The sequence below is a fragment of the Salvelinus namaycush genome, chromosome 35 (assembly GCF_016432855.1).
Source record: "Salvelinus namaycush isolate Seneca chromosome 35, SaNama_1.0, whole genome shotgun sequence".
NCBI lineage: Eukaryota > Metazoa > Chordata > Actinopteri > Salmoniformes > Salmonidae > Salvelinus > Salvelinus namaycush.
In genome coordinates this window covers 10,719,285-10,746,428 of record NC_052341.1, presented here as the reverse complement: position 1 = coordinate 10,746,428, position 27,144 = coordinate 10,719,285, and the positions used below count along the sequence as shown (strand labels likewise).

Here is a 27,144-nt window from a genome sequence, read left to right as displayed (position 1 = left end):
TCGTCCGCAAACTTCGATGATTGAGTTGGAGGCGTGCATGGCCACGCAGTCGTGGGTGAACAGGGAGTACAGGAGAGGGCTCAGAACGCACCCTTGTGGGGCCCCAGTGTTGAGGATCAGCGGGGTGGAGATGGTGTTACCTACCCTCACCACCTGGGGGCGGCCCGTCAGGAAGTCCAGTACCCAGTTGCACAGGGCGGGGTCGAGACCCAGGGTCTCGAGCTTGATGACGAGTTTGGAGGGTACTATGGTGTTAAATGCGGAGCTGTAGTCGATGAACAGCATTCTCACATAGGTATTCCTCTTGTCCAGATGGGTTAGGGCAGTGTGCAGTGTGGTTGCGATTGCGTCGTCTGTGGACCTATTGGGTCGGTAAGCAAATTGGAGTGGGTCTAGGGTGTCAGGTAGGGTGGAGGTGATATGGTCCTTGACTAGTCTCTCAAAGCACTTCATGATGACGGAAGTGAGTGCTACGGGGTGGTAGTCGTTTAGCTCAGTTACCTTAGCTTTCTTGGGAACAGGAACAATGGTGGCCCTCTTGAAGCATGTGGGAACAGCATACTGGGATAAGGATTGATTGAATATGTCCGTAAACACACCAGCCAGCTGGTCTGCGCATGCTCTGAGGACGCGGCTGGGAATGCCGTCTGGGCCTGCAGCCTTGCGAGGGTTAACACGTTTAAATGTTTTACTCACCTCGGCTGCAGTGAAGGAGAGCCCGCAGGTTTTGGTAGCGGGCCGTGTCAGTGGCACTGTATTGTCCTCAAAGCGAGCAAAGAAGTTATTTAGTCTGTCTGGGAGCAAGACATCCTGGTCCGCAACGGGGCTTGTTTTCTTTTAATAATCCGTGATTGACTGTAGACCCTGCCACATACCTTTTGTGTCTGAGCTGTTGAATTGCGACTCTACTTTGTCTCTATACTGGCACTTAGCTTGTTTGATTGCCTTGCGGAGGGAATAGCTACACTGTTTGTATTCGGTCATGTTTCCGGTCACCTTGCCCTGGTTAAAAGCAGTGGTTTGCGCTTTCAGTTTCGCGCGAATGCTGCCATCAATCCACGGTTTCTGGTTTGGGAATGTTTTAATCGTTGCTGTGGGTATAACGTTGTCGATGCACTTTCTAATGAACTCGCTCACCGAATCAGCGTATTCGTCAATGTTGTTGTTGGACGCAATGCAGAACATATCCCAATCCACGTGATCGAAGCAGTCTTGAAGCGTGGAATCAGATTGGTCGGACCAGCGTTGAACAGACCTGAGCGCCTGAGCTTCTTGTTTTAGTTTCTGTTTGTAGGCTGGAAGCAATAAAATGTAGTCGTGGTCAGCTTTTCCGAAAGGAGGGCGGGGGAGGGCCTTATATGCGTCGCGGAAGTTAGAATAACAATGATCCAGGGTTTTACCAGCCCTGGTAGCACAATCGATATGCTGATAGAATTTAGGGAGTTTTGTTTTCAGATTAGCCTTGTTAAAATCCCCTGCTACAATGAATGCAGCCTCAGGATGTGTGGTTTCCAGTTTACATAGAGTCAGACAAAGTTCGTTCATGGCCATCGATGTGTCTGCTTGGGGGGGAATATATACGGCTGTGATAATAATTGAAGAGAATTCCCTTGGTAGATAATGCTGTCGACATTTGATTGTGAGGAATTATAAGTCAGGTGAACAGAATGACTTGAGTTCCTGTATGTTGTTATGATCACACCACGTCTCGTTAATCATAAGGCATACCCCCCCCCCCCCCCCCCCCCGCACCTCTTCTTACCAGAAAGATGCTTGTTTCTGTCGGCGCGATGCGTGAAGAAACCAGCTGGCTGCACCAACTCCGTTAGCGTCTCTCGAGTGAGCCATGTTTCCGTGAAGCAAAGAACGTTACAGTCTCTGATGTCTCTCTGGAATGTTACCCTTGCTCAGATTTCATCAACCTTGTTGTCAAGAGACTGGACATTGGCGAGTAGTATGCTAGGGAGTGGAGCGCGATGTGCCCGTCTCCGGAGCCTGACCAGAAGACAGCTTCGTTTGCCCCTTTTACGGCGTTGTTGTTTAGGGTCGCCGGCTGGGATCCGATCCATTGTACTGGGTGGAAGGCAAAACACAGGATCCGCTTCGGGAGAGTCATATTCCTGGTCGTAATGATGGTGAGTTGACGTTGCTCTTATATTCAGTAGTTCCTCCCGACTGTATGTAATGAAACCTAAGATTACCTGGGGTACCAATGTAAGAAATAACACGTAAAAAAACAAAATACTGCATAGTTTCCTAGGAACGCGAAGCGAGGCGGCCATCTCTGTCAGAGCCATGACCAATGTGACCAATATATATTGTCCTGCTAATAACAGGGTTAATAATTTATCTGTGAGAATATCCAAGGGGGTTTCATATAATTCTAAGTTAATAATAATAATAATCGCTTTTAAAAAATTAAACAAATATTTTGTTGGTGAATTAGTTTTCAAATAATGTCAAATGAACAAGAAAATGGCCATTATTGAACATGGGGTAAGACGTTGTTAGTAATTTGTAAATAAAGCCAGTTTGTTATTTAGAATGATTTATTTCTGGTTTTAGAGGGAGAGAAACCAAAAACCTACAGTCTTCTCATGGATCTCCTAGTCGAGGCCGGCGCTGTACAGTGTAACCAGTCGGGAGTAGTGTACACTACTACAGAGACACAGTAGCGCCTTGGGACCCAAAAGCATAATCAGTGCTCTAACTCCCCCTTCCGCTGGTCTGGAGCAATGAAGTAGTGACGCAGGGTACCGTACTAAAACACAAAAAAATAACTTTTAGTGGAGCAACCACTGTAGCTTAGTATCCTTATTTACTAAGCTTTATATAACTAAATTACCTAGAGATGATTGTCTTTTACTTTTTGGCTTCAGAAGTAGGTTCAGACTGAACATTGCTCACCCTGTTTTATGTTGGATGGTATTTTCAGGTTTCTGCTGTTTCTTCTGCAGGTTTTGGTTTGTTAGAAGTTTTTTCTTGATAGTAAGTATCCATTTAGGTAATTTTGTCCAACATCAAGGTTTAAGTTATAGAATTCTGATTTGGTTTGAAGATTTTGATGTAGTATCCGGTATAAGTCCTTGCAAAAAAATATCCAAGTTTATCTACTTTCAATTTTTTGCAGAAAAACTCATTAGCCCATGAGCTCATGAGCTCTCCTTGTCTCTCTCTCTCTATCTCTATATATCTCTCTCATCACTCGGTGTCTCTCTCTCTCTTGGTCTCTCTCTTCCTCTCTGCTCATGCAGATGCAACTTTTAGCTGACATGTAAGAGACTGTGGTTTCTTGGTACATGGATGATCTAAACCAGAAGAAGGAAAAAAATATGAACCGGCAATAAATGTACTTTTGGAACAATGAGATATAAATAACCTAACTAATTTAGTTCTAAGAAATATCTAAGGAGGTGAGGCTATATTATCGCTCTGCTGTCAGCCCATGTTCTAGAAGGTTTTCTAAATGAGTTCAAAAGTAATATAACATGTGAATGTTACATAGAGAAGCACTGGGTAACATCCTATTACTAAATATCATAGGCAGATATACTGTCTATTAGAAGCCCGAGTGCACAAACAGCTCTGTAGGAAACTCTTCGTTAGTGCGATGCAGTTAAGCCACCAGCAGAAGGGGGTACAGGCCAAATAATGAAATAGAAAGTTGAGCGGTGGCGAGACATTGTTTTCCCACGTGGGAGTTTCTACACGTGACTTCCCACACAACCGCAACAAGAACATGCATATTTGTGCAAGATGGGGAAATGTTATCACATCAGCAGTGTGAAAGCCTTACCACCAGTAGGCGACCCACACGACTGACTTCATATCTGGGTCAAAGTGGCATTTTAATGAGTTCGTTTAGGCAGGGAAATCAGGCAATTTCTCAAACGCGTTTGTTCCGTTCCTCAATCTGAACAAACCTACACACCGTTTGGAGATTGATTTTCTGCTGTGGTGAGATAACTCGATTCGTTAGAATACGCTTATTTCAAAGAGCCCTCCATAAACCACGCCCCAGTGGGCAGATCTAGGCATGTTGCACGTTTTAATACGCATTTACAATGAGCCCGCCGTGGTTCTGTGTAACCTAGTTATTCTAATATATTTGAGACCAGTGTATTGCATTTCATTTCGTCATTGACTTAATGAGTAAGATATATGTGAGTAGTAAACAGGGAAACAACAACGAAGGGAAAGACGATACCTAGTCAGTTGCATAACTGAATGCATTCAACAGAAATGTGTCCTCCACATTTAACCCAACCCCCCTGGATCCTGGATCGCAGACAGTTCGCAATAGAACATTCCAGAGCGTGGAATCGTTTACAAGGCTACCTACATAAATGGGATCATTTGGTTACCATGCGTATTTGGAATACATTGAGTTTGTTGACAAAACGGGACGCATTTTCACACGGAGATGTATTTGTCAAAGGTCCGCGGCGGGTCTGTGTAAATTGTGCGATTATAGTGGATACAGCTTTATAGCAGTGAATGTCATCTATTAATTTACTGTCAAAGTATTTCTAAGTAGAAGCCATATCAGCCAGGGAAACGAATTGCTCTCACTTTATAATAGAACACTCAGATTGTTTCTGCCTGACTGTGGCTCTTTACCTGTAGTGTTCTTGTAATCACAACAAAACTACTTATTTTGCTCAAATAGAGATATAATTCAATTGTGTTTTCTTTGAAAAGATGGGCCTGGCTGACATGAAAAATAGATTAAGATGAAAGGATCCACAGACACAGAGGCTGATTATGTTTCTGCACATCTCTTTATTTACAAGGCTGGTTACCATGGTAACAAAAATGCAGGACATTGAATGCTACCTGAATTGACTCAGAAAAGTAACATAAGTAGGTCTACAATATCACAGTGAGGTTAAACAGGTGTTGTTCCAACACCTAGTGGAAAGCCATCCCAGAAGAGTGGAGGCTGTTATAGCAGCAAATGGGGGACCAACTCCCTATTAACGCCCATGATTTTGTAATGAGATGTTCGACGAGCAGGTGTCCATGTAACGGATGTGAAATGGCTAGCTAGTTAGCAGGTACGCGCTAATAGCGTTTCAATCGGTTACGTCACTTGCTCTGAGACTTGAAGTAGGGTTTCCCCTTGCTCTGCAAGGGCCGCGGCTTTTGTGGAGCGATGGGTAACGATGCTTCGTGGGTGACTGTTGTTGATGTGTGCAGAGGGTCCCTGGTTCGCGCCGGGGCGAGGCGAGGGGACGCCATAAAGTTATACTGTTACATCCACATACATTTGTCCATGTAGTGTAAGTAGTCCCACAGCATCACAGCGGGTCAAACAGGTGTGTGTGTGTGTGTGTTAGTCAGATTATCCAGTGTCCAAAGTGCATGTGGTGTACTATGGTCTTAGTCATGCTCTCACAAACCTTTCCTTCCCGGAGGGCCTGAGGCTCTTGGAACGTGACTGAGGACACCCTGGCATGACACCTGGACTTGCCCTGCCCAATCTCACCTGGCTCCCATCTACCTGCCCATTACTTTAAAGTCCATAATTAACCTATGCGGCTCTGTATCCATTGTCTTACTTACTACCGCAACAACTTGTGTCAATTATTTGCCCATAAGGCTCTGGTCAAATGTAGTGCATTAGTTGTGGGGAATAAGGTGCCCTTTGAAAGGTATTCTGCCTGTTGAGCCACACCCTGCCTTTTGGAAATCATTTCTCCATCTCATTCCAGTTAATCAAATGAAGATGAGATGCTGTGACTATAATTGATGTAGTAAATTACTTTTCTTGTCAATGACTTTATAAATGTCCTTTATTGTGTACGTGTGTCCCTTTTGAAGGTTTAATAAAACCTTCATTCAGCCAAGAAATCAATATTTTCATTGATGTAATATTCAACAGACTGAAGAGTCATGTACCAATGAGATGAATTTGTTGTATTGCAGTTGTGTGTGGTGTTGTTGCCATTCAGCATCATCTGGCCTTGGTATCATCTAGCCTTGATAACGTATAACTGACAAAATACTTCAGCCATAGCAAATCATTGACGAGAGAAGTCACAGTTCCTGTTTGCGCTAATCTTTATTTGACTTGCTGTAATACGGAGACACAGCCTGTATAAAAGCATACATTCAAGAAGCTATGGTCAGATGGAGAAGTAGAGAAAGAGCCAGTGGGGGCAGCAACAGGCAGGTAGAGGGGAGCCAGGTGGGCCAGGCCCATCCAGGTGTCAGACCAGAGTGTCCTCAGTTGCAGTCTAAGTGCTTCAGACCCTCCAGAAGGGTTAGTTAGAGCATGGCTAAGATCATAGGGGTAGAGGATAATCAATAGTGTTGCTGTGGACACTGGATAATCTAACACACACCTGTTTAACCTCGCTGTGATACTGTAGACCTACTTATGTTACTTTTCTGAGTCAATTCAGGTAGAATTCAATGTCCTGTGTTTGTGTTAACCATGGCAGCCAGCATTTCAAAGAAACAATTTATTTCAGTCTCTAGTTGAGAAAATTAAGGAGTCTATTGATTCAGTCCTTGTTTCGTTTTCACTTATTGTTACCTGGTAAATAACCAAGAACCATGGAAACCAGCTGAACCCAATAATTGAGGTAGCCTAGTAAATGATACGCCCCTCTGGTATGTTCTATTGGGAACTGTCTGGGAGTCGTTTCCCTGTTTACTACTCAAATATATTTGACTTAATATGTCTAAAACGAAATGAACTGCAATACACTGGTATGAAATATATTTAGCATAACTAGGCTACACAGAACAAAAGCGGACCCATTGTAAATTGAGAGTCTTTTTTAGTATTAAAACGTATCCCAGTGCAACATGCCCAGCTCTAACCACTGGGGCGTGGCTTACGGAGCACTCTTTGAAATGAGCGCTCGTAACGCCGTGTTCCAACTGATCGAGTTATCTCACCACACCGGCAGTGTCTGGGCGGCGTTATCGCCACAAAAGAACCAAAGCCTGGGGCAAGGTAGGTAACACACTTTTATTCATGTAATCTAAACGTATGTTTTTTTCACACTGTCTTATTATTAGGTTACTCCTGTATTTTCTTATTTTTTGTATACTACAACTAGTATACATATAGTTCCTTGGTAAGAATATTGATTATAAATTAAAACCTAGTTTGTTAGATTTCAATCAATGAAAAAAGCTTTGATTTTGAACTATATTAACTTGGTGTTATCATAACCAAAAATAACTTGTTGGGGAGACTCAAATTATGTTGGCTATAGTTTGAAATCATATTTTTTCTAAATCATTTTGCTCTTATGTAATGCCTTTCATTGAGCACTTCAGATAGAAACCAAGTGCTATTTGGAATAAGAAGATGTCATGTGATGCATTTGCTTAGAATGAGAATGAAAAACGATTTTCCTCTCCCGTCCTGATACTTCCTCAAAAGCATAGGTGAGGTTTGACACCAGCATTCCCCTGAGGTAAATTCCTCCATACTAGATTGTATTGTATTGTGGTGCAGTCAGGTAGGGCCAGCCAGGCCAGTCAGCTCTTGGTACACTGTAGTAGTTCCCATGGTGTAACCTAGCAGGGTGTGTCATCAGCATGGTATAATTATCAGATAGCCAGTCAGACAATGTGTACCTGCCAGCACAGTTGTCTGCCTAGAGTTGTGCCCAGTCCTGTTGGGAAGTTGGCTGATGGAAGACAGTTAGATAAGATTAGAGTTGTTCCACCTCAAACAGCACAAGAAATAGGATTTCAACACCCACTATCTCAGATAGTAACTACAGAAACGACGTCAGAACTAACAGATACGATTAGCATTTCTGAAACATTGTTTTGTTGAAATATAATTTGATCTCTGAGAGATGAATCTATTTGATTGCACCCAAATTGGTTATTTTAATTTATAGGATTCAGATAATATTCAATAAATATAGTACTCAACATCCCATTTGAACCAAACTTCTTCCTACCAATGAGTAAGACATGAGGAATAAATAAAGAATGGTCAAAACCCACCCACGGACCACCCACATCCCATGCCAATCCCACCCCAACAACCAGTATACAGTATCAGTTCTCTATGTTTAACAAGTAGTATGAAGCTATAGCTTTGAGTGTTGCTTCTCCATACTATGTAATGTATTCGATGTGTATCGGCTGGTGTTTCTTTCTCTCCCCTCTTCAGAGGAATTACTAATTGAAGTCGCTTGCATTATTTACCATAGAGTTGTGTGAAAATACCAGGTTTTGACCACTAGAACAAATCAAATCAAATTCTATTTGATACATATAGGCCTGTGACCTCACAATGGCCGATGCGCATTTTGCGCACGCAAAGCTCCATATCTCCAAGCTCCATATCTCCAAGCTCCATATCTCCAAGCTCCATATCTCCAAGCTCCATATCTCCAAGCATATCTCCAAGCTCCATATCAAATATCTTGGTTGTAAAATAGTTGCTATTGAGCTGAATATTGAGAGTTGAGAAATACAAATTCTATCTAATAGAAAGCTGAGACCCTCCTGTCTAAGACCTGTTTTTAAAAAACTAACAAACCATACAGGATATATACAAAAACAATAAACAACTTAACATAGCATGCTAGCAGATACCCATAGACTTCCAGTCATTGTGCTAATGCTAGTTATAATTGGCTCAAGAAACTACCTCTAACTTGCTTCTTTTTTTTATTTTTTTTACAACAAACAAAAAAGATACATGGACAAAAAACATGAACAACTTAACATGACATACATTTCCACAAACATTAATGACATCACACTTGCTCAGACCCACATGTTCCCACTGTATCCACACCCAATGTTTCTAATACTTGTAAGACTCTTCCCCATATGATTTCAAAATGTGTTATGTTGTTTTTGTCTGAAGAAAGATTATTATTAGATTCAATATTTAAATAATAGAGAATATGATTATTCTATTCTCTTAAGTTTGGAGTATCATTTGGCTTCCACTATTTAAGTAATAGCTTCTTCAATATAAGTGTTGAAAAGAATATTGTCCAACCCTTTGTGTATCTCACTGCACCCCCATTAGCCATGTCTTGAAATATGCAGATAGACGGATTAAAAGTACATTTACATTGTAAAAAGACAGTTTTCTAACTCTGCCCATAACTTTTGGACTTTATAGCACTCCCAGAAGGCATGAATTATTGAGTCATTGTTAGTTTTACACTTAAGATATGACTCTGCCGTTTTGCTGTAGACTTTGGGATTGTTGTCTCTTGTATATTACATTCTATACATTCGTTTATACTGCATTAAGAGTACATTTTTGTTAACTCTAATTTTGTGCCAATATCAGTTCCAAAGCTGTGTTTTTCGCGCATTTGCATTTTGAAATGTTATAGCCTACAACCAGAACACATTTTTCTCTTGAGTGCATGGAGGGAGAGGAGAGTGGCTCACTTATTCCAGCAGCAGGCTCCAGTAAGGGCACAGGGGCAGGACAGACACTTTGATTACAGGAATCAGGAGGACAACGCACTTTACTGTTTGACCAAATCATGGTTTTAGGATCAATAGGAAGATTTAAGTGAGGTAACAATTTTAAAATATGCTCTTTCTACATTTATAGGCACCATTTCCATTTTTTAATATACATGATCTTAGCTGTCTAACTGATGACAGACATGGAGAAGGTCTCTTTGCTGATGTCGCGTTTGACTTTGAATGTGAGTTTGCATGATCTCAGCTCATCAGAAAACCAGGCCGGCCCATCTTGATAGGGGGCGGGTCGTTGCCCACTGATCAGCCAAAGGCTGTAACAGAGAAATTTGTATAACAGAGAAATTGCACAATCATTTTTTTTTAATGGGCTTCCGGCCATGTCACCTTTTTTCATTCTTTTACTTTTAGATAAAATCATATTTTTGTGTGTCAATTTCAAGCAGCCCACCCAACAAAAAAATGGTCCAGCCCATCAGGCATTTGCCAGAATTGCCAGATGGCAAATCTGCCACTGGACCTTTATGGATTGTGGTGACAGGCCTACATGTCTCCTTTTAGATCAGTACAGTCTTTCTTTAGTAGACCTCAATGACTTCTATTCAGCCAAGATGGAGGAAGGGAGAGAGATCAAGAAGTGGAATAAAAGGAGCTTTATTTTTTAACAGCCAGCTCTTTGGAGGGCAGTGAGCGCTTCACTGTGTCAGTCAGGGTCAGGATAACACAACTCTGCCAACTATTGTGGAGCGAGGATGGGGTGACCTTTGCCCCATTAACCATCCAGTGACTAGCTTTTGTAATTCACTTTCTGAAATATTGAACTTCAACTATTTGAAGTGGCCAGTGAGACTAAATACTGTGAATAAAATAACATTTGAACTTACTCAACCGGTTGTCTGGGTGGTTGGTTCTCCTACCTCTGGGAATTTGAGACAACATATCCACAGGTAGGCCTAAGTATTATTAAACAGACTTTTCAAAACTCTGGTAGTGCATTCAGATTTCTGTCACCTGAAGCATGCGCACAGGATGTAAATACATGCAAGCTATGCATGCATAGTAGTTGAGCAAGGGTGATCTATACTGATGACTGGAAGTTACACTATCTCATTGATGTGTATCCTTGAGACTTGTTTGTCCAACCTGGTCTCAGAGCATTTAGTATTATTCTGTACGTAAATCCGAAACACTCCATTTAGTATGATATGTTACATTTTGTGGGGTATGTATTTAGTTGTGGATGTCCATCACCAATTTTGTTTGCTAGGCTAGGGGTTAGGGTTAAGTTTAGGAGTTAGGTTAAATGGTAACGTCAGCTTGACAAAGGAGCTGATCGTGGACTACAGGAAACAGAGGGCTGAGCATGCCCCCATTCACATTGAGGTAGTAGAGACGGTTGAGAGATTGAAGTTCCAGGGTGTCTACATCACCTATTTTATTTATTTTTATTTAACCTTTATTTAACTAGGCAAGTCAGTTAAGAACAAATTCTTATTTACAATGACGGCCTACCCAGGCCAAGCCCTAATCCGGACAACGCTGGGCCAATTGTACGCCGCCCAATCACGGCTGGTTGTGATACAGCCTGGAATCGAACCAGGTCTGTAGTGACGCCTCTAGCACTGAGATGCAGTGCCTTAGACCGTTGCACCACTCGGGAGGCCACTAAATATCCCAATGCCCCAGGGCAGTGATTGGGGACACTACCTTGTGTAGGGTGCCGTCTTTTGGATGGGACGTTAAACGGGTGTCCTGACTCTCTGAGGTCATTAAAGATCCCGTGGCACTTATCGTAAGAGTAGGGGTGTTAACCCCGGTGTCCTGGCTAAATTCCCAATCTGGCCCTCAAACCATCATGGTCACCTAATATTCCCCAGTTTACGATTGGCTCATTCATCCCCCTCCTCTCCCCTGTAACTATTCCCCAGGTCGTTGCTGTAAATGAGAACGTGTTCTCAGTCAACTTACCTGGTAAAATAACACATAAATTAAATTAAAATAAAAGACCTATCATGGTCCAAACACACCAACAGTCGTGAAGAGGGCATAACAATGCCTCTTCTCCCTCAGGAGGCTGAAACAAAAATATTTGGCATGGGCCCTCAGATCCTCAAAATGTTCTACAGCTGCACCATTGAGAGCATCTTGACTGTCTGCACCATCGCTTGGTATGGCAACTGCTCGGCATCCGGCCGCAAGGTACTACAGAGGGGAGTAGTGCGTATGGCCCACTACATCACTGGGGCTGAGCTCCCAGTGATGGGAGCACGCATCAGCAACCACAGCTAATGAAGTCACTGAAACCCTTTACAAAGAGTTGCAGTCTGTTTTGGAATGGGTGGCCAGTAATAAACTGGTCCTGAACATCTCTAAAACTAAGAGCATTGTATTTGGTACAAATCATTCCCAAAGTTCAAGACCTCATTTGAATCTGGTAATGAATGGTGTGGCTATTGAACAAGTTGAGGAGACTAAATTACTTGGCGTTACCTTAGATTGTAAACTGTCATGGTCAAAACGTATAGATTCAATGGTTGTAAAGATGAGGAGAGGTCTATCTGTAATAAAGAGATGCTCTGCTTTTTTGAAAAAGCAAGTCCTGCAGGTTCTAGTTTAGTCTTATCTTGATTATTGTCCAATCGTGTGGTCGAGTGCTGCAAGGAAAGACCTAGTTAAGCTGCAGCTGGCCCAGAACAGAGAGACTGACTGCATCACTTCTTCTTTTTATAAGAAACATTAATGTGTGGAAAATGTCAAATTGTTTTCATAGTCAAAATTACACACAGCTCTGACACACACACTTACCCCACCAGACATGCCACCAGGTGTCTGTTCACAGTCCCCAAATCCAGAACAAATTCAAGAAAGCGTACAGTATTATATAGAGCCATTATTGCATGGAACTCAGTTCCATCTCATATTGCTCAAGTGAACTGCAAACCTGGTTTCAAAAAACAGATAAAGCAACACCTCGCGGCACCATGCCTCTCCCCTATTTGATCTAGGTAGTTTGTGTGTATGTATTGATATGTAGGCTACGTGTGCCTTGTAAAATAATGCTGTAGTTCTTTCCTTTAGCTGTTCTTGTCTATTAATGTTCTATATTATGTCATGTTTTGTGTGGAACCCAGGAAGAGTAGCTGCTGCTTTTGCAACAGTTAATGGGGATCCTAATAAAATACCAAATACCTCCCCTCTCCTCTTCCCTCCGCTCCCCTCCCCTGAATGCATTCAGGTGTACAACTGACTAGGTATCCCCCTTTCCTCTTCCTTTCCCTTCCTCTCCTCTAGATGGGTCTGATACAGTGGTTGAAGGGCCAGTTCTTGTGTCATCTGGTCATCTGCTATGGGTTCTTTGTCAGCGGTCTCCTGATCAACCTATTACAGATCTGCACTCTGCCCCTCTGGCCAATCAACAAGCAGCTGGCCAGGAGGATCAACTGTAAACTGGGATACTCCCTCACCAGCCGTGAGTAGGATCTATTCTACTGTTCTTTACTTCTACTGCAGGCCTTCTCTTGGCCTGAAATACAAACCGAATATCGCTCTCTTTCCCTATTGTTTCACTTCACTGATTTAAAGGGGCAATCTCAGGCTCAGACACGAGGTATGTGGCAGGAACCCCAGACAATCACAGATTATAAAGGGAAAGCCAGCCACGTTACAGACACTGACGTCTAACTCCCGGACAAACTAAACACCTTTGCCCTCTTCGAGGAAAAAACTGAGCTGCAGAGTGGGCCACCACCGCTAACGAGGACAGTGAGCTCTCGTTCTCCGTGGCCGACGTGAGTAAGACATTTAAGCGTGTTAAACATTGCAAGGCTGCCGGCCCAGACGGCATCCCAAGCCGCGTCCTCAGAGCATGTGCAGACCAGCTGTCTGGATTGTTTACGGACATATTCAATATCTTCCTATCCCAGTCTGTCGTCCCCACTTGCTTCAATATGTCCACCATTGTTCCTATACTCAAGAGAGCGAAAGTAACTGAACTAAATGACTATCGCTCAGTAGCACTCACTTCTGTCATCATGAAGTGTTTTGACAGGCTAGTCACCTCCACCTTATCCGGCACCCTAGACCACACTACAATTTACAATTTGCATACCGCCCCAACAGATCCACGGATGTACACTGCCCTATCCCATCTGGACAAGAGGAATACCTACGTCAGAATGCTGTTCATCGACTTCAGCTCAGCCTTCAACACCATAGTGCCCTCCAAGCTCATCATTAAGCTCGAGGCCCTGGATCTGAACCCCACCTTGTGCAACTGGGTCCTGGACTTCCTGACCGACCTACCCCAGGTGATGAATTTAGGCAAAAACACACTGTTCCTCAACACGTGGGCCCCACAAGAGTACGTGCTCAGCCCCCTTCTGTACACCCTGTTAATCCATGACTGCATGGCCATGCACATCTCCAACTCCATCAAGTTTGCTGACGAAACAACAGTGGTAGGTCTGATTACCAACAACAACAAGACCGCCTACATGGAGGAGGTGAGGGCCCTGGCGGAGTGGTGCCAGGAAAATAACCTCTCCCTCAACGCCAACAAAATGAAGGAGCTGATCGTTGACTTCAGGAGGCAGCAGAGGGAGCACGCCCCCATCCACATTGACGGGGAGAGGGTGAAATGCTTCAAGTTCCTCTGTGTGCACATCACTGACAACCTGAAATGGTCCATCCACACAGACAGTGTGGTGAGAAGGCGCAATAGCGCCTCTTCAACCTCAGCAGGGTGAAGAAATTTGGAGTCTGAAAAGTCAGCTTCTATCTCCAGGCCATCAGACTGTAAAATAGTCACCTCTAGCCGACCTCCGCCCAGTACCTTGCCCTCAACTTAGTCACTGTTCCTAGCTGGCTACCACCCAATACAATACCCTGCACCTTAGAGACTGCTGCCCTATGTAGTCATTGAACACTGATCACTTTAATAACTGGGTGGTATGAGCCATGAATTCTGATACCACAGGTTTGACAAAACGTTTAGTTTTGCTGCTCTAATTACGTTGGTAACCAGTTTCTGTTTTGATGTCTTCACTATTATTGCAGACTGATGAGAGAAAAATAAATTACCTGGACTGATGCATTACACACAGACTTATACACAAAGCCCACAGACCGCAATACCTTGCTATGTGCGGATAGTATGCATCCTCTTCCCCTCAAGAATGGTCTACCATACAGCCAGTTATGCAGGGTTAAATTAATCTGTGGCCACCAGACAGATTTTGACAGCAATGCTAAAGAAATGACAGATAAATTCAAAATGAGAGACTATAAGGACAAAACTCTTGATGCTGCAATGATGAAAATATCTCAAAAACCAAGAGAGGAATTACTAAAAACTCAACCAAAGAAGAAAAACAACGCAACCGTCTTTTGCACTAAGAACACCAAGGGGTTCGGAGAAAATGAACGCAATCCTGAAAAAGCACTCGCATATTCTGCAATCAGACAAAAAAATGGCACTCCTCTTCAAGGATCCCCACTGGTGGTCTATAGGTGTGGTTGCTATATTGGAGATAGCTTGGTGAGATCTGACCTGCCCCCTGAGCTCACTCAGACACTCAAATCAAATCAAACTTTATTTGTTACATGCGCCGAATACAACAAGTGTAGACCTTACTGTGAAATGCTTACTTACAAGTCCTTAACAAACAGTGCAGTTCAAGAAGAGTTAAGAAAATATTTACCAAATAAACTAAAGTAAAAAATAATAAAAAGTAACACAATAACATAACAATAACGAGGCTATATACCGAGTTAGTGTGCGGGGATACAGGTTAGAGATAATTTGTACATGTAGGTAGGGGTGAAGTGACTATGCATAGATAATAAACAGCAAGTAGCAGGGGTCAATGTAATAGTCCGGTGGCCATTTTATTATTTGCAGAATTATGGCTTGGGGGTAGAAGCTGTTATGGAGCCTTTTAGTCTTAGACTTGGCGCTCCGGTACCGCTTGCCGTGCGGTAGCAGAGAAAACAGTCTATGACTTGGGTGACTGGAGTCGCTGACAATTTTATGGGCTTTCCTCTGACACCACCTATTATATAGGTCCTGGATTGCAGGAAGCTTGGCCCCAGTGATATACTGGGCCATATGCACTACCCTCTATAGCACCTTACGGTCAGATGCTGAGCAGTTGCCATACCAGGTGGTGATGCAACCGGTCAGGATGCTCTGGATGCTATAGAACATAGAATAGCTCTGGAAGCTATATAACTTTTGGAGGATCTGGGGACCCATGCCAAATCTTTTCAGTCTCCTGAGGGGGGAAAAGGTTTTGTTGTGCCCTCTTCGCGACTGTCTTGGTGTGTTTGGACCATGATAGATCGTTGGTGACATGGACACCACGGAACTTTAAACTTTCCACCTGCTCCACTACAGCCTCGTTGATGTTTCCTGTAGTCCCCAGTCAGCTCCTTTGTCTTACTCACGTTGAGGGAGAGGTTGTTATCCTGGCACCAAACTGTCAGTTCTCTGACCTCCTCCTTATAGGCTGTCTCATCGTTGTCGGTGATTAGGCCTACCACTGTTAAGCAAACATCATTAAGCAAACTTAATGATGGTGTTGGAGTCGTGTTTGGCCACGCAGTCGTGGGTGAACAGGGAGTACAGGAGGGGATTACGTACACACCCCTGTGGGGCCCCAGTGTTAAGGATCAGCGTGGTAGACGTGTTGTTGCCTACCCTCACCACCTGGGGGCGGCCCATCAGGAAGTTCAGGATCCAGTTGCAGAGGGAAGTGTTCAGTCCCATGGTCCTTAGCTTAGTGATGAGCTTTGTGGGCACTATGGTATTGAACGCTGAGCTGTAGTCAATGAACAGCATTCTCACATAGGTGTTCCTTTTGTCCAGGTGGGAAAGGGTAGTGTGGAGTGCGATTGCATCATCTGTGGATCTGTTGGGGCGGTATGCGAAGTGGGTCTAGGGTATCCGGGAGGATGCTGTTGATGTGAGCCATGACCTGCCTTTCAAAGTACTTCATGGCTACCGATGTCAGTGCCAGGGGGCGGTAATCATTGAGGCAGGTTACCTTCGCTTCCTTGGGCACAGGGATTATAGTGGTCTGCTTGAAACATGTAGGTATTACAGACTCAGTCAGGGAGAGGTTGAAAATGTCAATGAAGACACTTGCCAGTTGGTCTACGCATAATTTGAGTACACATCCTGTAATCCATTTGGCCCCACGGCTTTGTGAATGTTGACCTGTTTAAAGTCTTGCTCACATTGGCTACCAAGAGCATTATCACACAGTCATCCAGAACAGCTGGTGCTCTCGTGCATGCTTCAGTGTTGCTTGGCTCAAGCGAGCATAAAAGGCATTTAGCTAGTCTGGTAGGCTCGCGTCACTGGGCAGCTCGCAACTGGCTTTCCCTTTGTAGTCCGTAATAGTTTTCAAGCCCTGCCACATCCGACGAGCGTCTGAGCCGGTGTAGTAGGATTCAATCTTAATCCTGTATTGATGCTTTGCTTGTTTGATGGTTCATCTGAGGGCATAGCAGGATTTCTTATAGGCGTCCGGATTAATGTCCCGCTCCTTGAAAGCGGCAGCTCTAGCCTTTAGCTCGATGCGGATGTTGCCTATAATCCATGGCTTCTGGTTGGGATATCTACAGTACGTACGGTCACAGTGGGGATGATGTCGTCGATGCACTTATTGATGAGGCCGATGACTGAGGTGATATACTCCTCAATGCCATCGAATGAATCCCGGAACATATTCCAGTCTGTGCTAGCAAAACAGTCCTGTAGCGTAGCATTCGCGTCATCTGACCACTTCAGTATTGAGCGAGTCACTGGTACTTCCTGCTTTAGTTTTTGCTTGTAAGCAGGAATCAGGAGGATAGAATTATGGTCAGATTTGCCAAATGGAGGGCAGGGGAGAGCTTTGTATGCATCTCTGTGTGTGGAGTAAAGGTGTTTTTTCTCTGGTTGCATGTGACATGCTGGTAACATTTTTGTAAAACTTATTTAAGTTTGCCTGCATTAAAGTACCCGGCCACTAGGAGCGCCGCTTCTGGGTGAGCATTTTCTTGTTTGCTTATGGCCTTACAGAGTTGGTTGAGTGCGGTCTTATTGCAAGCATCGGTCTGTGGTGGTAAATAGACGGCTACAAATAATATAGATGAGAACTCTCTTGGTAGATAGTGTGGTCTACAGCTACAGTACTCTACCTCAGGCGAGCAATACATTGAGACTTCTTTAATATTAGACATTGCGCACCAGCTGTTATTGACAAAAAGACACACACCCCCACCCCTCGTCTTACCAGATGTAGCTTCTCTGTTCTGCAGGTGCATTGAAAATCCCTCCAGCTCTATATTATCCGTGTCGTCGTTTAGCCACGACTCGGTGAAACATAAGATATTATAGTTCTTAATGTCCCGTTGGTAGGATAATCGTAATCGTGGTCATCCATTTTATTTTCCAACGATTGCATGTTAGCAAGTAGAATTTATGGCAGTGGGAGTTTACTCGCTCGCCTACGGATTCTCAAAAGGCAGCCTGATCTGTGTCCTCTTTTCCTTCATCTTTTCTTCACGCAAATGACGGGGATCAGGGCCTGTTCCCGGGATAGCAGTATATCTTTCTCGTCGGACTCGTTAAAGGAAAAAGCTTCTTCCAGTTCGTGGTGAGTAATCCCAGTTCTGATGTCCAGAAGTTATTTTTGGTCATAAGAGACGGTAGCAGCAACATTATGTACAAAATAAGTAAAAAAATACGTTACAAACAACGCAAAATTTTTTATAAAATAGCACTTGGTTATGGGCATGTAAAACGTCAGCCATCCTCTTCGGCACCATCTTACTCTTGACACCCATTCCAAATGGGAACTACAAATGTGGCTCATGCGCACAGTGCAATAGCACTATAAAAACATCCTTCTTCAGACACTCACATACAGGTCGAAAAATCCCTGTAAGGGGTATCATCACATGCAAGACTAAGGGAAAATCTATCTCATCACCTGTTCATGTGAGAAAGCCTATGTAGGACAAACAAAAATACAATTAAAACAGAGCATAGTTGAACACCGCAGCTCAATCAGGTGTGAGAACATTGACTATCCAGTAGCAGCTCACTTTGTTGAAGCTAACCATCCTATCTCCTCCCTCAAATACACAGGCATTGAGCATGTTGCTCTACCAAGGAGAGGAGGTAACATTGAGATCCCACTATGACAAAGGGAGGCTTACTGGATATCCTGTCTAAAAACATTGACCCCTATTTGTAGAATATTCACTGATCTCAGGCCACAATTATCTCTTTGAATAAGTCTTATAAATGGTTATATTCTTTCTACAGCTTATCAGCATACTCCCAAAATGTTCCCCCAGTTGATGATGCTTATTATGCATTATGGTTGAATCAAAAGATTACATCTAACATTTTTTTTTTATGAAATAGGAAACTTAAATATAAAATGTGAAACTGAATTAAACAATAATGTATGTTGATGCTAATATTATCTACAGAAATTCAATTATGTGTCATATGGTAACACTAGCCTAATATATTCAATATGACAAACTATTATTTTTTTTTTTTAACAGTTTCACTCAATTCATTCTAATTCCCTTAATTATGACACCCCTCACTATTGTCACTAGTTGTCTACACAATCTGGTTCAAGCATTCATGACATTACCCTGAAGAAGGCACAGTGATGTGGAAACATTGGTGATTTACCTAATAAATTACTGGGAGTTTATATATTGAGTGTGCAACTCTCTTTGTTTATTTTTATAGCTTGGAGCTATACATTTTGTTACACCTGCAAAATATGTGTATGCCACCAATAAAATCTGCAGTTCAAACAAAAACAAAGTGGCCACCCCGCCATTGTTTTGGTAAAAAGCTGAGGGATGGCAGTTCATGACCATCCATGAAATCAAAATTTTAGTTTCAACCATCTTTTGAGGATATACAGTGTTTGTTTCCAATTGCATTGTTTACAAACAACAGAGTAAAAAAAGCGTATATTTTGGATTTTGGTGGGGATCGACAGTTGAACTAAGCTCGAGGAATTTCTAAGTTATATTCTTCAAGAATCAATGGGTATATATCACCCATTTAAAAGTAAAAAAAAAGTATGTACCAATTGCAGATTGCCCCTTTAAGTGCACTGATGCTGCAGGAGGGCTATGCTCTCTCTAACATTGTGCAATAACTGCAATGCAAAGTTTCTGTACCTGCTGACAGTGGTATATTATATTATTACACTTTTCTCTGTTATGCTATGCGTATTCCCCAGAGTCTGTGGCTCTCTTAGAGTGGTGGTCTGGCACTGAAGTCACGCTCTACACAGACCCAGAGAACTACCGACTCTACGGTAAAGAGAATGCCATCGTCGTCCTCAACCACAACTTTGAAATAGACTTTCTGTGTGGCTGGACCTTCTGTGACCGATTCGGGGTCCTTGGGGTAAGAGAACAGGGCGCTTTCTCTATTAATCGATCTCAGATTCCTTGCATTCTCTCTCCTTGCCTCCTTCTCTCCTTGGACCTTCTCCTCCAATACCGTTGAGAAGGAGGTGAGGAAGGTGGGAAGCAAGGAATTGCTTGAGAAAAGACCCAGATTTTCTGAAGTTCTTTGATGCCCTCTGTACTCAAACACATTAACAATCTTTCCCTTTCCAGGCCTCCAAATGTTTAGCCAAGAAAGAGTTGTCGTACCTGCCTGTGATTGGCTGGATGTGGTACTTCCTGGAGATGGTGTTTATTAAGAGGAAGTGGGAGGAAGATAAGAGGAACTTTGTCCAGAGTCTTCAGAACCTACGGGATTACCCTGAGAACTTCTGGGTGAGCCATCAATCAACCAATCAACTAGTAAAGTAATTAATCAATCAGTCAATCAGTAATGACACTTAATAGTCCAACGTTGATTAAGACATGTATAGTTCATGAGAGGATGTGACGTCTTTTTAAATTTTTTATTCCAGCTTTCTTCACAACTAACATGAGTATGCAGTTTGGTTGTTCATCTAAAAGATTGCATTGATTGACACAACCAATAATATGTCACGAGTCTAGGAAGGATAACAATGTGAGAATATAATGATACTCACCTTGTAAACATGAGCATGCAGGTTCGTTGGTAAATCTAAACACAGTTTTGATGCTACAGCGAATCTCTAATTGTGTGCCAGTTCTTGCTCCACTGTGAGGGAACACGCTTCACAGAGGAGAAGCATCGGGTCAGTATGGAGGTGGCAGAGAAGAAAAGCCTGCCCAAACTCAAACACCACCTCCTGCCCAGGACCAAGGGTTTCTGGGTAGCCGTCCAGAACCTCAGGGGGACAGGTGCGGAACCCTGTAGAGCTCCAGAATGACCAAACGCTACACGTCAGACTCATGAGCAGGGTTGAGGAGTGACTAATTACATGTAATCTGATTACATAAAAACTGTAATCTGTTAGGGTTCCAACAAAAATATTGTAATCAGATACTTTAAAAAAAACTATATTACTTTTAAATTCCGAAAGGATGTTTGTGAAAAAATGAATTGACAACTTTCTGTTTTCTCAATAATATTCAATTCAGCATTTAAAAAAGGTGCAAGTTTAAGTTTGTTCCACCTGAGCGAGTCTGACCACAAGTCAGAGACCACTATGATGACACACCAAAACATTTGATGGATCCTTTTTGTCTTCTTTGAATGCCTCTTAAGGGGAAAGTAGTCCAAAAGTAACTGAAAGTAATCAGATTGTTACTGATTGTAATTTTGAACAGGTAACTAGTATCTGTAACGGATTAAATTTAGAAAGTAACCTACCCAACACTACAGAGGAGTATTAGGGCCAAGTGAAGAGGAAAAATAAATAAGTGATGGGTGGTGGTACTGGTTTGCACAGATAGTATTTTAAAAACTTTAAATACTTTCGTTTAAATTTAAATACGTATAAATACATTTAAATACATTTTCGGGAATATTCAAAATACAATTTTGTAAATAAAGTGGCAATATTTTAATTAGAAAGAAGCAATATTTTGAGAATAAAGGGGCAATATTTCGAGAATAAAGTCGTAGTTGTATTTGGTTATTAACTGCATGCCTTCCTGGCTCCCTGTTGCTGTGCGCACCACCGTTGAAATGCCTGAGATGACTGGTGAAACTATACTTTAGAATTGCCTTTAGTAACAAGGAAATCCTTGCTCTTTTAGAACATAATAACCACATTATTATAAATATTAGGACCTGGAAGAGGTTGTGCCACGGTGGCGTGCACAGCAACAGGGAGCAAGGCAGACATGCAGTTAACCAAATCCCCTACCATAATCTACTACTATAATCTCCCACTATAATCCCCTACTATAATCCCCTACTATAATCCCCTACTATAATCCCCTACTATAATCCCCTACTATAATCTACTACTGTAATCCCCCACTATAATCCCCCACTATAATCCCCTACTATAATCCCCTACTATAATCCCCTACTATAATCTACTACTATAATCCCCTACTATAATCTACTACTATAATCCCCTACTGTAATCCCCCACTATAATCCCCTACTATAATCTACTACTGTAATCCCCCACTATAATCCCCTACTATAATCTACTACTGTAATCCCCCACTATAATCTACTACTATAATCTTGAAATATAACTGCAATATTATTCTCAAAATGTCAACTTTATAAAAAAAAAATATTGGCTTTATTCTTTAAATATTGCCACTTTATTCTCTAATTATCGCCACTTTATTCTCGAAATATTGCTACTTGTTTGAAGAACTATCCGTGCAATTACCACCACAAGCTATTTTTTTCTCTCTTCACTTGGCCCTAATATGGGAGCGGCAGGTAGTCCTCCGGTTAAGAGAATTGGGCCAATAACCGAAAGGTCGCTGGTTGAGTCCCAGAGCCAGCAAGGTGTGAACATCTGATGTTCTGCCCTCGAACAAGGCAGTTAACCCTCAGCAACAGCTGCTCCCTGGGTGCCGATGATGTGGACATTGATTAAGGTAGCCCCCCGCACCTCTCTGATTCAGAGGGGTTAGGTTAAATGCGGGAAACGCATTCAGTTGTGCAACAGACTAGGTTAATACTCTTCCGTACAACCCTGCTCATGAGTGAATATCTAAGTATTATTTTTTAAATATTTTGGATGAAGACCGGTGCCATTCAACTTTTTGTTTTTCTCTGTTACCCCTTTAGTTGCTGCGGTGTACTGTTGTACATTAAATTTCAGAAACAACGAAACTCCAACCTTGTTGGGGGTTCTCAATGGGGAAAAGTATCATCCAGATTTATATGTAAGGTATGGATAATATGAATTCATTTTAAACCTGCATTTTCTATCGCAAGTTGGGCAAGTGCTATGAGTGGGACCTGGAAGAGCCAATGGTTAGAGGCATAACTCACTGATCTCAAGGCCCATATATTGTCTTATTGGACTGTTTTGTTTGTACTGGACCATAAAGTTATTTTGAATTGAATTGGACAGCTAAAAGAAATGTTTCCTTCTACATTTCTGTCTCTAGGAGAATCCCACTGGAGTCCATACCAGAGGATGAGGCCGAGTGTTCTGCCTGGCTTCATAAACTCTACCAGGAAAAGGTGTTCTTATTGGGGAGAGGGATTACAATTCACTATGGGACAAATTTACTAACTAAGTATTTGTACAAGGTGCAGTTTGCATCTATTTGTTCATTAAGGGATACAACACAAAGGACAAGTTAAACTCTCTTAATTTATACTTTATCTTCATGTCAGTACCTACTCTTCACCCTTAAATTATAACTTTGTTTTGTCGCCAATGTTTAATTCAAACATTACACCAAACACTTTCTTCGATCACTTGCACAATCCGACCCATATGTACAGTACATTAACTGATGTAAAATGGCCCTTTGGCCCCTGTTAGATTCATTTTGATTTGATTATTATAGTGTCATGCGTCTTTAACGATGCCCAGCCCAAATGGATAAGATTAGATGGTGCTTTGTCTGTTATTCACAGACGTGTACTACGTACAGACATTCTCAGTCCTGTTGAGGAGTTAGCAGTTGGAACTGAGTGAGTTTCCAATAGTACAGTACATTGCACAGGGAATTGTTACCTGTTTGCACAGGCAGCTCAATTATGATCTTTTGCCCAATTATGGGCAAATGATCTGATCTGATTTGTCAAAAGACCAATAATTGGACAAAAGATCAGAATTGGGCTGACTTTGTAAACGCAGCTATAGTCCTATTCACAGTACTCATGCATTGAACAGGTTGCCACTGAAGTTGTCTGCATTGAATGCTTGTGATCATTCTACAAGAACAAGAAGTTCCTATTAAACAAGACTATTGGAACTTAGACAGTTTATGTCCTGGTTCTAGTGTGAGTAGGTAGTCAACCTTTATGGATAGTGGTGACAGGCCTACATGTCTCCTTTTAGATCAGTACAGTCTTTCCTTTGTAGACCTCAAAGACTTCTATTCATCCAGGAAGGAGGGAGAGAGATGAAGTGGAATGAAAGGGGAGCTTTATTTTTGAGCAGCCAGATCTTTGGAGGACAGTAAGCGCCAAGGACAAAGCTAAAACTCTCTTCATTTACAATATCTTAATGTCCATACCTACTCTTAACGTTGTTCTGTCCCCAATGTTTAATTCACAAACATTGCACCAAACACTTTCATCAATCTGACCCATTTGTACAGTAACTGATGTAAAATTGCCCTGGTTAGATGAAATTAGATAGTACCTCATAATACTTAATTGCACTGTGTTAAGAGATCCACTACAAAAATACATGATATAGACAAGATCAGAGACATACAGTTCATAAAAAACACCCCTCCCTTCCCACTTTTTTATGGTCATGGCTGTGAAGCCAGTTGTCTATGCTCCTGTTTGTAAGATAATCGATGTGGTCATGTATTGTTGTTCCAGGACAAGTTCCAGGAGGACTACAGCCAGACAGGGTGTTTCCCAGGCCCCAAAGTTACCCCACCATGCAGACCCTGGGCCCTGATCAACTGGCTGGGCTGGACCTGCCTTCTTCTATACCCCCTCTGCCTCCTCCTGGTCCAGCTGGTCAACTCTGGGTCTATTCTCAGCATCCTGGCCACAGTTGCTTTCTGCACTGCAGGTGTGTGTCATTGGTATATTTGATCAACTAGTGGCCCCCGAGCCAAATGTGTTGCAAAAGTCACCAACCAGGATAACTTTGACGATAAGGGTCTCGATTCAATCTGTGCCGCGGAAGATCTGCGTTGTAGTGCGATTGACATTTAAAGGTAATTTACGGTTGAACCATCATATGTAGTGTTTACCTTGAATGCAGTCACATTGCCTTTAACTTGCACTACGGATTGAATTGATCCCAAGGTGTACTTATTTGTACCTTCTCCCTAAACTTAGCCATTATTAACCATCTAATCTTTGTCCAAATATTTAAAAGGCAGCAACCAAGTCTGATACTGATCAAGAGCTTGGAAAGTAGTAAATTATATTTTATGCCTTGTCATGAGCATGTCTGTAAATGCATTGGTACTAGCCCTTATCTCACTAATTCCATTGACAAACATCTACTGGATGCTGTAACATGACCCTCAGCATACAGTATGTTCAAGTCGCTTTCCTTTCTATTCTCAGTGTCAGTCGGTGGGCGCTGGATGATTGGACAGACTGAGGTTAAGAGAAGCTCCAGCTATGGGGTCCCACTGAACAACAAATGAGGGGATGACCTTTTTTAAAACTTCAACCAAGTTCAATTTACAATTGCAAGATTGATTTCTTGCTGGCACCAGAGCGTCACTCACATTACTAATCTGATAACTACAGCACAGTTCACCTCAAACAGTTAAAAATTCATTCCAAGAAATACTTGGTAACTGGTCAGGGATAGCATTGAAGTCAATTCAAACAGGATAAGACAGGGTTGACTGGTGCTTAAGTCTTTTGAGGGCACACCTGTCTGCTAATGGCAGTCTAATGTGACCGTCTTCATCTTGTCGATACATGGGAATGTACTGAACCTATACAAAGCACAGATACGTTCAGGGCATGCATCCAGGTTGTTCAAGATGCGTGACTAAAATTGGCACTGTTGTGACTTTGTTAAATGCACTTTTATTAGTTGTGATTTGATATGTGAATGGACAATGTTTATTTGCATGCATCACATTTTTTCTGTAATAAAGACCAAAGAATGAAAGCTGTAAAAAACACCAGAGACCACTTTAGATTGATGTGTATGTGCAATCCCTTCTATTTTAAAGATCCTGTTTCAACATTACTATGCCATGTTTGAATCTAACTTTAGGTCATGACACACATTTCTTAAAAAAAGATTTATTAATATTGTTTGTACATAGCAAACACAAAGAGCAGCAGAGGACCAGAATGTATGTGTTCAGCAGCAGGGAGTGAGCGTGCAACTTTGTCTTCTCTTATTGGTTGGATATGCGCCAGCTGTCCAATCAGGGCACACCATCAATCCATGCCTGAAACCTATAGAACCCCACCCACATCCCCTGCACCCAAATGGCACACTCTTCCTTATATAGTGCACTACTATATTGACCAGGACCATAAAAGTAGTGCACTATATAGAGAATAGGGTGCCATTTGGGATGCACAATAGGCTTAAGCCCCACATGTTACCAATGGAATCCTCTCCTTAGCAAGGCAAAAATATATATATTTTAAAATAAAATGTTTCCTTCCTGGACTCCCCACACCCTTTGAGTGTTAAGTTAATTTGCATGTTTGCGTGGAAATAGTTTCTTACAGATGCAGCATCCCCTGCTTCTGTGCAATGAGGAAAGGCAAGACAATATCTACCTCGACCAAACCTGGGGCAAGTTCAGAAGGCCACAACATTGTAGAACAAACATGCCTCGACATTTCTAGCTGCAATGTTCCACAACGTTTGTCTACTGAACGAGACCCAGATATCTGAATTGATCTAAGATCGCTTAACTGTCCCTTACTTGACTCACTGAAAGGGGGAACAGTTAAAAGAAAAGTGACATAGCTTTGTTATTTCCCCCCCATTTCTTTAAAATGTCTTCCCTGATCTTCACCAGTGAGAGAACAAGATGTGGCTATTTTTATTACTCAAGCTTTACAATATTGTTTATACAAGGAAGGATCCAATGAACCAATCCTATTATTATAGTATGTACAATGCAATACATTCCCCTCTATCCCCTTCCAGAAAATGCAAGACCTGTCACTCGACTACAGGGTCATGTTCATTAGGACACAACGTAGCCAAAAAAAATTCAAAGACAAAACTAAAACAAGCTGTTCTAATTGAACAGGTGCCTAATGAACACGACCCAGGTGATCCATCTTAAATGATGTCATAAGAGTTCCTCAGTTTAGCTCCATGTGCCTGCAGTTATCACTTCCTGTTTCCTATGTTCACAAGTCCCTCTTCTTGTGTCCAAAGCCCCTCTATCTGGCTGTGTCCAGTCTCTGGCCAACATCATGTACAGTAGTGCTATAGTTTGTAAACGTGACAGCCACAGGGTTCGTTCCCCCTCACTCACTCTTCATCTGTGCAAACCTAGGAATGAAAGACAACATAAATGAGCTGTAGGTTAGTCTTCACATGTGATCTCCAAATTCCCCTTTTCACATTTAATCTAGACTACCATGTGACTGTTTCTGCATACATGCACTCTTCCCTTGCACTGAACTGTATGTGCGTGTGTTTATGCATGTTTTGCCAATCTAGTACACATTAT

The 27,144-nt window shown here is 42.3% G+C and overlaps 2 protein-coding genes across 5 annotated transcripts in view; one reads left to right on the top strand and one right to left on the bottom strand.

The window, feature by feature from the left end:
• Window positions 1-5,190: 5,190 nt before the first annotated feature.
• On the top strand, window positions 5,191-26,127 carry agpat4 (1-acylglycerol-3-phosphate O-acyltransferase 4 (lysophosphatidic acid acyltransferase, delta)). Its single transcript, XM_038974867.1, has 9 exons — window positions 5,191-6,967; window positions 12,727-12,904; window positions 19,701-19,870; window positions 20,086-20,247; window positions 20,595-20,748; window positions 22,613-22,715; window positions 22,939-23,014; window positions 24,338-24,536; window positions 25,043-26,127. Exons 2-9 carry the CDS (start codon window positions 12,727-12,729, stop codon window positions 25,123-25,125), a joined length of 1,125 nt encoding a protein of 374 aa, XP_038830795.1. The 5' UTR covers window positions 5,191-6,967; the 3' UTR covers window positions 25,126-26,127.
• The window catches only part of map3k4 (mitogen-activated protein kinase kinase kinase 4), a 94,804-nt gene continuing 93,142 nt past the window's right edge, over window positions 25,483-27,144 (bottom strand). For 2 of the 4 annotated variants that reach the window (XM_038974863.1, XM_038974865.1), the window contains one exon: window positions 25,484-26,963. In XM_038974863.1, the coding sequence (XP_038830791.1) occupies window positions 26,943-26,963 (21 nt within the window). In that variant the 3' untranslated portion in view covers window positions 25,484-26,942. Of the gene's footprint in view, window positions 26,964-27,144 lie in introns of all 4 variants that reach the window. The other 2 variants (XM_038974864.1, XM_038974866.1) reach the window with 2 other exon arrangements.

Excerpts from the sequence above, each read along its gene's own strand:
- agpat4 (XM_038974867.1), top strand. The coding sequence starts at position 12,727 with ATGGGTCTGATACAGTGGTTGAAGGGCCAGTTCTTGTGTCATCTGGTC. Across the intron at positions 19,871-20,085 it reads ACCGATTCGGGGTCCTTGGG|GCCTCCAAATGTTTAGCCAA; the intron begins GTAAGAGAACAG and ends TTCCCTTTCCAG. Across the intron at positions 20,749-22,612 it reads CCAGAACCTCAGGGGGACAG|TTGCTGCGGTGTACTGTTGT; the intron begins GTGCGGAACCCT and ends TTACCCCTTTAG.